Consider the following 14316-nt stretch of genomic DNA (forward strand, 5'->3'; position numbering starts at 1 on the left):
AATTGAATGCTAATATGAAATTGATGTTTGAGTTCATTATTGTGGTATTCCCTCCGGTAGTCAATGTGTTGTTTGAATTATAGGCGCTCCAAGAACAACAGAGTGTCCAACTAACATATCGCCCACTCTTGAACCTGTGCATCAGTCTTCTGTGTTCGCAAGCAAAGATCCTTCCACAGTTCAACAGAACAGGTCAGAAGCCTTCACATTAACATACAATGTTTAGAACATTGCCATTTTATGAATATGGGAATATAAGGGAATCTCTTTCTTAAAGACATTAGATGAGATGTTGATATTAATTGTATGAACTCAGTATTTTCTCAAACTATCACAGTATAAGCAAGATGAGCAGACTTCAGACAACATTGTAGGACTTTTTTAACAATAGAATTCTCTTTATCTTACCTTATTTGCATTGTGTGCTTTAAATTTATGCTGCAGTCTTTCCATTCACCTAAAGAGTTTCATCATCCGTCTGAGCTTGTTGACCTTCATTGTTATTGTGGGCTTGTTCATCTGGTTTATGTTCAGAAGATACAGTAAGTCTATGCTTAATCAAATTCATGTCCAACATTCCAGTTATTCTCACATATTTTGTTTGAAATGAAGACTAATGTATATATATATATATATATATATATAAATTATTATTATTTTTTATTTATTTTTCTACTGTTTCTTGTTTAGAACGAACCAAAGCAGATTCAACCACAGCAAAAGTAAGATATTCTGTACAGTTAGATATAAGTTTTTCACATGGAAGGCTGTTCTCACAGTAAAGATGTGCTGTCAGGATGGTTTACTTATCTAAGAGAGTTCAAGTGTCCCTCTCCAGAAGAGTATATGCAATAAAACACTGTACCACTGAAAATTAATATCTAATATTTGTATGAGATAAAAGTTTTGTCATGAGATTTTTGTCATTAAGAAAATACACCACTTTCAGAACTCAACTGACAATATCTGTCATCACGAAGCTACAATATAGATACTTTTAACAATAGATATTTTGCACAGGTATAGGACAGGTATTGTTAATAAAATGATGGCTCAATTCCATTTAACAATAATGACATTAAATGACCCATGCTCACTATGTTCACAAAGGTGGTGATTATCATGAAATCTACTCTAACTGTGCTCCATTGTAAATTACATTTGCTTTGCTCCTTCAACACAGGCTGAAGAGGACTTGAGACACAGTAATGCTGAGGAATACAGTAAAGAGGTAACCCTAAATGTAGACTAAAGTGCACATAGGCTATTCAAATGTTATCTTATTTGAGCATCCACACTACTAACCAAATTAAACCGATTTGAAATTAATAAAAAGCAGAAACCTATATCCCTGCTTCTCTTTTCTTACCCACAGGTTAAACGCAGGGAGTGATGTACAAAGAACATAAAGTTGTGTGATTAAAGCAACAGACAAACGGTAAATATTAGCCCATTTGGCTTCTGTTCTCACCAAGTCAAAATGGTGCTCTTTTACTTGGTAACTGAATTTTGCAAAAACTTGCATAATTTTTGTCATGTATAGTAACTTTGCTTTTCCTTCCTCATTGTGTTTTCTTTTGTTTCTTCAACAGATTGAAAAGACAAGGGTGTTGTGGTTTTTTTGGTTTTTTTCACCATCACCGTGCTTTTATATCCACCTCAGCTGCACTGAAGCAATATATAGTGTTCTCTGTTCTACTCTTCTACTTCTTTTCTATAATCCTGATTTATATAATACATAAAAATAAACTCATATTGTCTACCTGCATATGTTTTCATTCCATTGAAAGTTAATTCATGTTTATTTTACATGTTATATTATATATTACATATTATATTACTACTGCCACATGTCAGCATACTTGGAAACTTCTGTTTACTGTTGAAACTTTGGGTCCACTGACTTTGCACCAACTATAGATTACTTACTATTATTTGCAGTGTTGGGAAACCTAATTTGAAACTGTGGCTAGTGAAGATTAATCAACTCTTAAGTGGTGTTAAAGCACAACCACATTTTTAAGCTTTTTTAAGAAACGGGTACTGTTCGGCCATATTAAATAAATACAATCATTATTTTGTCCTTTAAGGTATATGGCACATAACGATTAACTCACCTGACACCATGACAACCAGCACTTTTTCCTTTCTTTTTTTTTATTGAAAAGTGTATAGTTACAAAATATATCAGCATGACACATACAATGAACAAACAAACAGGCATCACAACCCTGACAACCAACACTATGACGCACGCAACCATAGTATGACGTAAAAACATTTCTACTCAGGCACATTCGTGGCCGCCCTGGGTCCTGCGCCGGGGGTGTGATAGGTCTGGCTTTCGTTGCAGTGCAGTCTCCTTCAGCTCGCCCTCCAACCGGTGACGCCTCCTTCGGCCGTGTGGTGTGAGGAACATCTCTCTTAAAGTCACTTTAGTTTACCACTAGCCCCGTCTCCTCCTGGTAAGAGAACCATTTATTCAGTCTGACCCTGTTAATCTACTCAATAACAAGCAAGAATCGGTGTTCGAGCGTGCTTTAAACACACCGGTACTCTGCAGGCTATTACTGGAAGCTAAGCTAGCCACAGTCGGCATGCTATGTCTGACACATGTCAAGTTAAAACAAGGCAACTCTGCATCATATAATATGTCCATATGCTGCTGAGAAAGCAGCTTGTGTTTTAGTTAGTTACTCTAAGGAAATATTAACAATTTAATACATTTATGTGGGTGAACTTTTCGTTAACGTGCCTAAGGCCTAGTTAGCAGTAGTAAGCTGCTAATGCGAGTGAACTGGTTGATTAACACATCCTGCTAATTGGCACCGGCATGTGCCCTGCCACGCCTGGCTGTGCCTGCCAATTCACGTGAAGGAGTGGTTTTAATAAGAGCCAGGCCTGATCTGGGCACACACCGGTGCGGCAAAATGGCTCCTGTTTCACTCAGTAACCTTGTCCATCGGCTGTCAGACTCTTGTCATGTCTGTGACTACCTGCAGCACTGTAACGCTATGGCTGTGCCTGGGGTGTTAACTGAAAGTGAAATCAACATTGTGATTGTCGATTTGACATGTGTGTACATCAGCCCTATCCGCCCTTAACTTGATAAAATTAAACTGATCCCATATCAGATGAAGGGGGTTTGACAGTGTGCAGCAAAGACTGTATTTCCCACAGTTTATAGTATGAGCTGATCAGCACAGGAGACACAGATCAGTGTGCGCTGCTAGAAAGACTATCAGGTTATCAGAAGGATGGTACTAGAGAGACATGGGTTATAAATGTCAAACCCACTGGTGCTAGGCCTGCTGTAGCTTTCCACTCAACAGATGTGGATTAAATGCATGTTATATATAAGCATGTATTCTACACAAATCTAAGATTAAGAAGTATATAGCCTGACAACAAATTTATACCGATTGTGCACAAAAAATTGTCACAATATGTTCATAGCTTTATGGCTTTTATATACTCCAACCTCAGAATACAATACTTGAGGGCATAAGTGGTGCATTTATAACAAACAATGATACCTTACGCTTAAGCCCAAATATTGGTGCCCGTTATGTCATACAAAGACACTTGACTAGTAGCTTGATACTTAACAGGTTCACTGGCAGCTAGCATTTGCTTCTGTTTAATCAGTGTTATTCATATAATAACACTTAGTATAGAACTGTTAAATTGATTTATTGAATTCTGGTAAAATTATTGTGTATAATTTTTTTGCCCACATAATGAATCTTAGGTTTCTTTAAAATTGGACACAGACAGGTGGAAATGTACTTTAGGTGAGAAGAATAATTTTAGCATTTTATTGTGCTTCTGTCTACAGATACAATGGATGTGCCTCCCTCATATGCTGACCTGGGCAAGTCTGCCAAAGACATCTTCAACAAAGGCTATGGTATGGTTTCATATGGTTAAAAGTAGTACTGTGATGTTTTAGTTTTTCTTCTTCCAAGCCTATATGATATTGTTGACAAACTCTGAAATGTTTTTACTTTACAATTCCTCTCTTCAGGATTTGGCCTGGTGAAGCTCGATGTCAAGACAAAGTCAGCCAGTGGAGTGGTAAGGTCATTTCTTTGTGTTTTCAGTATAGATAACTAAAACTTACATCATAGTTTACAGCAAATTGTTTATGACATTTCCTGGCGCCGCTTTGGAAAGACTTTATGGCCAATGTCAGCCATAAAGGTAACAAGTTGGCACCCAGAATGATGACGTCCATTCACAAGAAATGTACCAGTCTTGATTTTTAACAACACTCAACCATGTAGATTATAACAACTTCAAGTAAGGATTCATTTTATTAACAAATACTCCATCCATTTTTGGTTTTAATCATTCATTTTTTCTCTAAATATCCTTCAAAATTTCCTAAAGCCCAAGGTGGCATTTAACTGCTTGTTTTGTCTGACGAACAGTCCTAAGTCCAGTGGTAATCAATTTACAGTGACAGCAAATGGAGGTGCACAGCCACATTTGATAGGCTGAAACCTTTTAACTGTGGCTTCTTAAATCACCTAATCAAACCTCAGAAATGCTCATTTCCTTTCTGTCAATGACCAAGTTGTTTCAGCTCTCTAGATTACTCGCATCTTTTTGATTATTAGGTTTCAGTGCAAGGAAATAGTAATAGCCCAGCCAAGGTTTGACTGACTGCCAAATATAATGAGAGCACTGAATGAGTCTCTTTTCATTCAATAATATGTTGCTTAGCTAGAAGATTTTTTGAGTGTTTGTCATCTCTTTAAAATTGTCTCTTGCAGGAATTCAAAACATCTGGTTCCTCCAACACTGATACCAGCAAAGTTGCAGGTAGCCTGGAAACTAAATACAAGAGGTCAGAATACGGTCTGACTTTCACTGAGAAGTGGAACACTGACAACACCTTGGGAACAGAAATCACTGTTGAAGATCAGGTTAGGAAAAGATTTACACATTTTCTGCACCTGTTATTTAACAGGTGTTTATACATTGCACATGACAGGACAACATTCAATGCTTTAAATGTCAAATGGGCTGTGTTCTCTGTTTCTCACAGATTGCCAAGGGACTGAAGTTGACTTTTGACACAACCTTCTCACCAAACACTGGGTAAGATCCTAGTGATAGTTTATTAATAAAAGTTGGTTTCATATGAATTTTACTTGAACTCTTAACAAATGTCACCTGCCCTGCCTATTGCCTCACCAGACGAGTCATTTTGGCAACCTGATCTGTGCTGCACATGCTTCTGACAAGTGTAGTTGCCGGACATGTGACCCCAGTCCCAGTATGCAATTAGTCTGTTATAGCACATTACTGTGACTGGCTGTTGGGTTTTGCACATTTGTTTGCTTAAATGATGTATTGCAGTTTGTTGTTCTCAGGGAGGAATTGCAGAAACAAGTTGTACCAGTGTGCCCATGAGGAATCGCATAAGAAATATGGCACATGGCCCAGAGGATGCATGTCCTCTTTCATATTGAGTGTTGGAAAGTTTGTGAGGGTGGAGTTGTGTGGCTACATTGAGACAGCATGTTCAAGTCTGTAGTGTCATTCTCCGACTTTGAAATTAACACCAGTAGCAAGCCAACTGCTGGTTTAAAAGTGGGCCTATGTGTAGAATTATCTCTGGAGGATCGTAAATATATTGCAGTGGTTCCTAAAGTACGTGCCGCTGCACCCTGGCGTTCCTTGAGGAATTAATTATTAATTAATTAATTAATTTTTTTTTTTTTTTTTTTTTTTTTAATAAACATCTTGAACCATAGCAAAACGGAAGACACTAATGTCTAAATCAGGTGTGACAGAAACTCACATTGACTGAATTGCATGCAGTTGATGTGCTTTGTGTTGTAATTTGAAGCAGCAATAAGATAATTTGTGTTTTATTGTTTTGAGGTAAGACATTATTTAAGATGTTTTTATATATATATATATATATATATATATATATTTGCATGAGGTCTACTGTCAAGATTTTTAAATATAAAGGCTTTGCAGTCATAAATTTATTTTATGCTAAACTGCAGGGAACGTAACCTGACAAGTTACAAATGCCTTTTTTTATTACTATTCTGATGTGAATTGGATTTCAATTTGAGGTTGACCAAAGCCATGTTTCTCATCTACAGCAAGAAGAGTGGCAAAGTTAAGACCGCCTACAAGCGCGAGTACGTTAACTTGGGCTGTGATGTCGACTTTGACTTCGCTGGCCCCACCATCCATGGAGCTGCTGTTGTTGGCTACGAGGGGTGGCTCGCTGGATACCAGATGAGCTTTGACACTGCCAAATCCAAGATGACCCAGAACAACTTTGCCATCGGTTACAAGACAGGAGACTTCCAGCTGCACACCAATGTGTAAGTAGAAAAGCAAACCATCGGCTGCATAAAAAATGAAAATGAAACGTTCAAAAGATCAAACACAAAACAAACTGCACAACCCACTGTAGGTTGCTATGTGACACAAAAACCCAACAAACATATAACCTGAGGAGCTTTAACTTCCTGAAGGAAAAAATGCAGCACAGCAGCTTTCTTCATGTTTAACCCAGCAAGAAACTGAATGGGAAATCTGTTTTCTTGTGTGAAACACTTTTTGTGACACAAGTAAGAAAAAGCACCAATTTTTATCATCGTTGTTACAAGTTGATGAAACTCATTAACCCCTTGAATGGGTGTATGGGTGAAAACAAAGTCTATTTTATGATGTCCAGGAATAAGTCACAGGGAAAATGATGGATTCGTTAATTCAGCAGTGCAGTGATGTTAAACATCAACTTTCAGCCAAAGCTGAAGCTGTAACAGTAAAATGTTCAGTGTTTAATTCAATACAATCATATGCTATCAATTTACAACTTGTTAAGAAAAACTAGCCTGTTGCAGCAATGCACGAATGCCGACAATAGAACAATATTGTTTCCTGTAGCATGAGATCTGAGAGCTCTCTTTTGCCTATGCTGTTTGAAGTAATGATGGCGCTGAGTTTGGAGGCTCCATCTACCAGAAGGTGAGCGACAAGCTGGAGACGGCAGTCAACCTGGCCTGGACCGCTGGCAGCAACAGCACACGCTTCGGTATTGCAGCCAAGTACCAGCTGGACAAGGATGCCTCCATCAGTGTAAGTAGTACAGCAGAGGCATTCAGAGTTGGGTGAGTGAGGCAAAAGAAAATGTCACCAGCTGACTTATGTTTCTTTCCCCCATAGGCTAAAGTGAACAACAATAGCCTTGTTGGCGTTGGGTACACCCAGACCCTTAGACCAGGTAAGTTGGTTTCCTACAGGTTCATGGGCAGCTGAAGGCTTTTACTAAATGTTTTATTTAATTACCTCTATTTTGGTACACACACTGCCACACACTTTTACTCTCGATTCTAGAATCCCTACAGACACCACTTCTGTAAATGACTTGAACAATTCAGAGTTTTGTGTTTGCACATGTAATTTGCTAATGTTGGTTCTTCTTGCCTGTGCAGGCGTGAAACTCACCCTGTCTGGCCTGATCGATGGAAAGAACATCAACGCAGGAGGCCACAAGCTGGGTCTGGGCTTGGAACTGGAAGCCTAAACTTTCCTCATACTGCAAGGGACTAGGGAATATCAGAAGAATCTGGCCTTAAATGTATGTCCAACTTAAACCAGCAAGGGAATATCTGGGGAGAGATTGATTCAAAGGCTACGACAACAAACTCTAACTTAAGTACTACTTCAAGTTGGTGCTTCTGTCATTTTACCTTTGTTGCTTTTTACTTTGTAGCTACATCTATTCAAGAGACAGTTGGTGGCGTACTATTTATAAATCATGTCATTGTTCCTGTCCAGCACTGCCATAATAATGAAATCCAATACAATCCCTTTGCCTGTCATCTACTCTGTGTGACTTTATTGTGATAATCCCAGACACTCCGTTTTATGTGAGACCATCAGGTAACGGTTTTGTGTGGTGAGCGATGTCATACCGTCTCTCAGATTTTACAATCATGACCATCTGATATTCCTTTGTCATCATTTGCAAACCTTGTTAAGTACACTAGGCTTTTTCTGCTATTATTTAAATACTGCTGCACCCTTCCTGTTCATGCACACAAGGACAAACTAAAACTCTGTAATGTTTTGTTTCGCGTCAGCCATCGGGGTTTGTGATGTTCTGTTATAGCTGCACACGTGACCTTCCCTTAAACAAGGCAGTTTTTGGGTTGGGTCTGTACGTTTGAGAGAAACCTGTTCACTTGGCTGACCAAGCAAAATTAGTTTTTGTTTATTCTGTACTAACAGACAACTGGGGGCACATAATTAATGTTCACAATAATGCCAAACTATCATTGTCCGAAAGAGGTGTAACTCTGTTGCACGCATGCACTCTTGGAAAGTGCTTCCCTGTTCCGGGCAGAGAGGGAGAGAGCCCACAGGAAGTCTTGGAGGTCCTTATGTGTATGTATACATTTTCAATAAAGTCTTTGAACTCCAAAGATGGACTTTTAAATATGTGATATTGAAGTGTCACTAACAACAACAACTTATTAACTAGCTTGTATGGTTTATATTGACCTGTAGAAGCCTCAATCAGAGTGGGATGTAATTACTAGTTAAATGGAATTTATATAATGGTAGTCATGAGTTACATCTACTAGCTTATCTGACATGTTTAAGAATTTTTTTTTTTTTTTCCAAAGACCATGCAAAACAAGATAAGGACCCTAGAACAGCAGAAACCTTGAACAGTTTAAAAGTTTGTTTTGGCATATAGGCTTGTACATCAAAAAGAAAAGGAAAAAAAATGTTTCAAAAATCCTGCAACCTTGAAGTTATATTTTGGGAAGGAGGATGTTTTAGGAATATTTGTTTATACACATTGGTGTGACTGCACTCACATCCACCTAGTCGCCTGGCTCAGGTGTGTAGGGATAAATCTTTGCAATATGAAATGGAAGTTATAAGGGAAACAAAACCAAATGCAGACATGCATTTTCTCACAAAGCATCAAAAAAATAAATACAATACAGCTAATACACTGTTTCAGAAGCAACACGAGATAATAACAGACTAATGATCTAGAGACGAGTTGCTGTGAGCAAACAATGCTTCACTGGGAGTGAGGAGACCAAAAGTCCTTCAGAAGAGATGGAAGTAAATTAACTGAGTCTGTAATATCAGTCTATCCACTTCACCCCTTTTTCTAGATTCATACTTTTGAATGAAAATAAAACTATCAGCTATTTGTTTTGCTCACATACAGGTCAAACAAATTATAGGAAATATAGTTATTATATTGAAGTCATGAAGTCCACCTATGCCTGATGTGCCTTCATTTTAGCAGAAAATAATCTGTATCCTGACTCCTGCTGCAGCTGCCCTCTGGATATGGTCACAAAACATTTGACATACTGCCAAACATCTTTTTGTGTATGTGTGGATTGGTGCTGCCATTGGTCCATGTGTAAAAGGATTTTTATTGTGATTAATTCAATGATCTGATCATGATCTACAGTTGTAGTTTTTTTAATTTAAAGGACAAACTGTCAGTTGAATAGAGGTTGTTTGGAAACAGTGCCACCATGGTATGGACCTAAAATGAAATCACATTTAAGCAAAGCAACAACACTACAGTTAGTGGACTGACTTATTGCAAGAGAACAACACATAACAACATAATTCGGAATCTCAGGATTATTTTCATATTGCATTTATTTGTCAGCGCATACCAAAGCAGATAAAGACAAATGCAAATTCAGGATTTACCTTGCATCATTTACATTCATGATTATATTTATGTGGTGAGTCAAAAGATTTGAATACATCCCAAGCTGCTTTAAAGTTCAAAGGCAGATCTGATGCAAACAGAAGAATCATGCTCTCTCTGTTTGAAGAGACATTACAGCAACAGGAGCTCTTTTCTTTGCTTGGCTTAGCTTAGACCTTGAATTTGCATTTGCATTAGTTAAGCCATTCTCTATTTTCAGCTTCACTCTCCCTTACATTTGCATATCAACTGCTGGCTTATTAAGTTTAAGGTGCAAATGTCCCTCATCCTTACATCCTCTGCAACCTCAGACATCACCTCTGTTTGGTTTTTCTTTTATTTCTCTGACTTACTGCTCTCTACCTTCTCAGCTTTACCTTGTGGATCATTTGTTTTCTCTGAGCCTTCGGTCAGCTCTGGTTTCTGAGCCTGGCTGCTTTCTGCCCCCTTCTGATGTAACTCTTTGATTTCTGCACCGGTACTTGTCTTTTCATTTGACAACATAGTTTGGTCAGTTTCAGTCTTATCTCCACTGATTGGCTTCTGATCTTCCACTTCAGGGAGACTTTTAACATTAGATTTTAGCGACAACTCTTCATCTTGGCTTTTATTGCTGTCATGTCGAGGATCTTCAGTGCTGTTTGCTACTTTGTCCTCACCTTTTGCAGCCTCAGATTTATTGATTTCCTTTTGTTCTGCATGAATGTTTTCCCTTTCCTCACTCTTGAGTGTTGTATTTGAAGTTACTCGAGCCTTTTCTGAAAGCTCGTCTGTCTCTGTGGAAAGAGGGCTCTTTGTCTCTGTTGTAAAATCTGTTGTTTTCTTATCTTGCATTTGAGCAGCACTGCTCAACTCTTTGATTTTGTCTGATTTAGACACTTGGGCCAAGGTCTCATCAACCGGCCTCTTCACTTGGACTGAAATAAAATCTTTCTGTGCATCTTCTTCTCTATCATTCACAGGTTCATCCTCCACACTGACCTCTGGTTTTAAATCATCTGCTTTTGGAGAGAAATCTTTCTGAACTGCATCTTCTTTCTCTTCTTTTGTCTTTTCAGCTACTTTTTCCTGTTGCTCACCTTCATCCTCATCACAGCTCTCACTTAATAACACTTTGCTTTGAGTATTTTTATCTATGCCATTGTCTCCTTCAGTGTCAACTGCTTCAGTCTCCTCTGAATCTTCTTTTCTTTTTTGACTTTGTTCACCATCATCCACCTCAACAGGACTTCCACCATCCCCATCATCACCTCCATTCACTAAATCTCCTACTGATGTTTCTTCATTCTGCTCACTGTGAGACATCTGCTCACTCTCTTCCTCTCCACTGTCTTTACTATCCTTCTCCTCCTCACAGCCCTGTCTATCTCTTTTAGTACAGTCCTGCTCATCTTTTCCTACTTCTGTCTCCTCAGATCCTGTCTCCTCAAATTCTGACATCTCAATTTCCCTGGTGGTCTCTGTTATGATCTCCTCCACAAACTTATACTGGGGCTCTGCTCTTCTGTGTGGGCCGCCTGGCCGGCTGAGGCAGGGGAGGGTGTAAACAGGGGACTGGTGGTAGATGTAGGGCAAAGACATGTGGGTGTCTGATACTGCAGAAAGCCGAGCTTCTTCACCACAGAGAAGTTTCCTGCAAGGTAGGAGACACATTTATCTTAATGCCTGTTAATGAAATAACAAACAAAAAGCATTTAAAAGAGTTTTAGTCTTCAGATGAATGAAATTTGCCTCTTGCTTTCAACAAGGAGCTCAACTGGTTTATTATTGACCATTTAAATACCGTGAATCCCAAAGTGTAGCACTATGAAAATTTGCAGCAGTATTGTGTGCAGGTTAATGTTAAGGTGAAAAGTGTGGATGATAAGGAAAGTTATGGACAATTAAGATTTTCAATAATCTTTGCACCTCAATAATGTTTGCTGAGAGTTGTCCCTTTATCTTAAACCCATCTAGATTCAGCACACCTCACCTGTAAGACATTATCTCCACATCCAAAGCCATCTTCACATTTAATAGGTCCTGATACTCCCGCAGGTAACCAGACATGTCAAATTTGCAATTTATGAGCTCATTTTCAAGTTCTTTGATTGTGTTCTGGAGCAGGAGAGGAGAGGAGAGGACATTTGTTAGTTATTGGATACCATCTTAGCAAGAACACTGAACAAGCCTTTAATTAGTCGTTCTCTGGTTCTGACAAAAAAAAAAAAAAGGTCTTACCTGATAGTGGATGATTTCCTCCTTGTGGCGATCCTCGACGTCATGCAGTTGCTTCTCCAGCGCTTCCCTGGCGCCTTTAGCGCAGTCCAGTTCGATGTTTTTGGCCTGCAAGCGTCTCCTGTGCTCCTGAATCTCCTGCTGGGTCGCTTTTAAAGCCTCTCTCTTGGACTCAGCATCCTCTGTTAATCTTGCAAACTGAGATCGGAAAGTTTCCCCTACCTGCTGGACGTCAGTCACCGCATGACCTTCCAGCTGTGCCCTGATGTCCCGGAGTGCCGCAGTGACGCCGGGGTTGCCAAAGTCATGCGCCTTGACGGTCACCTGCAGGTCCTGGATTTGGTCCGATATCTCTGACACCTCGACCTCATGGTTTCTCTTCAAGAAGTGGATTTCATCCACGAGAGACTGCGCTTTTTTGTCCAGCTGTAGTTTAGCCTGATAGGCGTCATTGATGTCCTTCTTCAGGACCATAATACTGCTCTCCGCATCTGATCTGCTACGCGCCTCTCGTTCATGTTGTCTTCTCAGGTTGGATAGTTCTTCCTCTAAATTCTGATGCTCGATTTCAATCTGATGCTTCTGCTGAGTAATATCCTGAACCATCTGTCTCAGTCTCCTGAGCTCTGGTCCATACTCCTCCTCCAGGCAGGATGCGGGCTTCGCTTTCCCTCTGATCTCCTGGATTTCTCTCTCCAGCAGATGATTGTGGTGCTCCAGCTGGTGCACCTTCGCTATGAATCCTGCGAGGCGATCGTTCAACCCATGCATCAATTCCTTTTCGTTAAACTTTCCAGATAACGGCTTGGCCCCCCTCATCACGTCACTGATATCTAACCCCGAACGTCTTGGTTTGTCTTGTAAGTCCTCATATTGAGTGATTCTGTGCGGCGTACTGCGACTCATGTTGTCGGTGTGGGTCTACGGTGCAGAGACGCTTCACGCGCGCTTTTATAACCGTCGCCATCTGCTCGGTCTGCAGAACGGAGCTGTCCGCGGTGCTGAAAGGTGAAGCATCAGCTGATAGTTTAATGATGAGAGCTTCACTATTTTGTCGCAGTGAGCCAGTGACGTGGATCAACTGACCCAAAACAATTCATCATCATCATCATCAGCAGTAGCATCATCATCATCATCATCAGCAGCAGCAGCAGCATCAGCATTATTACTATTATTATTATTATTATTACCATTATTATTATTATTATTATTATTATTATTCACCATCAACCTGCTCCACAGCTTTGAGCAGATGACGTCATTTAAACCACGTGTCAGTTCTTTACAGACTTTTCATAGTAACTAGAGAGGCAGATTTAAACTAACCATCTATAGGCTATCTGTATTGTGCAGATTGGGATCCTGATCCAGAACAACAGCCTGACATGAAGCAATTGTGTTTCTTTCAGCAGCTGCAGGATTTACTGACTTAATTAAAACTTATTTATTGGTTGTTGTTGTTGTTGTTGTTGTTGTTGAGTTTTCAGTGGTTGAATATAACTAAATACATGTAAACCTACTCAAAAAGCTAGGTGCACTGTATTTTAGTACTTCACTTTAGAAGTACTTATATATTTACATTTATATATCCACAACATTTTTGTGGAAAATATTTAGATTTTTACCAGTGGTTGAAGAAACACTCTTTTACTTATCTTACCTAAAAGTAGCAAAACCACAGTGTAGAAATACCTACTCTAACAAAAGTCCTGAGTAAAAGTTCAAAAATATTAGCATCAAAATATACTTAGTACCAAAAGTAAAAGCAATAATTATTCAGAATACTGTATATTATATTATTAAACTATAATCTTTGATTAATTGATTTGTACATCACTTTAGCACTGCAGCTGGTGAAGATGAGAAACACTTTACTTTAAGTCCCCATATTTAACATTTATAAGCACTATATAAACATTTAATAAATGCTTGATAGCACACTATAATGTAGTTATGCAGCTCTAAGTCTTTGTGACAATATAGTAAAACATAAAAAATATGTCTTGACAGGAAAAGGTATAATTGATGACAAATACTGTACATTAATAAACAATTAAAAATACCTTTATATCTGTTTAAAGAGCGTAACTATAGCTTCTTAGTTTCCCTTTAGTCCACTTGCATCATTTTGTTATTTTGATGAGCTGTTGTGTTGTTGTCACAATGTGTGGCCATAAATAGAGCTGATCACATCTGCCTACATTTTTCATGTTGTGATATAAAGACACGGAACCCACTTTTTGTGTTTTATTTAGATTTTTTTCTTCTGAACCTGAGGTGTAGCATACATTTATTTGTATATAAATACATTGTATTTGTCCTAGCACTTTTGTGACTGATGTAGAGGAAGTTGTAATGTTTAC

At 38.8% G+C, this 14316-nt stretch overlaps 3 protein-coding genes across 3 annotated transcripts in view; 2 read left to right on the plus strand and 1 right to left on the minus strand.

Moving 5' to 3' along the window:
* LOC111670057 (polymeric immunoglobulin receptor-like) overlaps nucleotides 1-1768 on the plus strand; it is a 2881-nt gene extending 1113 nt beyond the window's left edge. Inside the window, exons 4-9 of the mRNA XM_087179386.1 lie at nucleotides 84-192; nucleotides 445-542; nucleotides 691-722; nucleotides 1184-1231; nucleotides 1376-1438; nucleotides 1593-1768. Coding sequence (XP_087035512.1) covers nucleotides 84-192; nucleotides 445-542; nucleotides 691-722; nucleotides 1184-1231; nucleotides 1376-1393 — 305 coding nt within the window. The 3' untranslated portion in view covers nucleotides 1394-1438; nucleotides 1593-1768. The remainder of the gene's footprint in view (nucleotides 1-83; nucleotides 193-444; nucleotides 543-690; nucleotides 723-1183; nucleotides 1232-1375; nucleotides 1439-1592) is intronic.
* Nucleotides 1769-2306: 538 nt separating this feature from the next.
* Nucleotides 2307-8465, plus strand: vdac2 (voltage-dependent anion channel 2). The gene is made up of 9 exons (XM_023426584.2): nucleotides 2307-2465; nucleotides 3839-3910; nucleotides 4028-4077; nucleotides 4779-4931; nucleotides 5054-5106; nucleotides 6129-6356; nucleotides 6966-7116; nucleotides 7204-7261; nucleotides 7473-8465. The coding sequence occupies exons 2-9, from the start codon at nucleotides 3844-3846 to the stop codon at nucleotides 7562-7564; spliced, it is 852 nt and encodes a 283-aa protein (XP_023282352.1). The 5' UTR covers nucleotides 2307-2465; nucleotides 3839-3843; the 3' UTR covers nucleotides 7565-8465.
* Nucleotides 8466-10072: 1607 nt separating this feature from the next.
* LOC111670040 (neurofilament medium polypeptide) lies at nucleotides 10073-13030 on the minus strand. Its single transcript, XM_023426583.2, has 3 exons — nucleotides 11957-13030; nucleotides 11709-11833; nucleotides 10073-11369 (listed from the first exon to the last, which is right to left on the minus strand). The coding sequence occupies exons 1-3, from the start codon at nucleotides 12857-12859 to the stop codon at nucleotides 10073-10075; spliced, it is 2325 nt and encodes a 774-aa protein (XP_023282351.1). The 5' UTR covers nucleotides 12860-13030.
* Between the last annotated feature and the right edge of the window lie 1286 nt (nucleotides 13031-14316).

This window comes from Seriola lalandi, unplaced genomic scaffold (genome assembly GCF_002814215.2).
Source record: "Seriola lalandi dorsalis isolate HSWRI2012SDOR001 ecotype SW California unplaced genomic scaffold, Sedor1 jcf7180002054832, whole genome shotgun sequence".
In the NCBI taxonomy this organism is placed as follows: domain Eukaryota; kingdom Metazoa; phylum Chordata; class Actinopteri; order Carangiformes; family Carangidae; genus Seriola; species Seriola lalandi.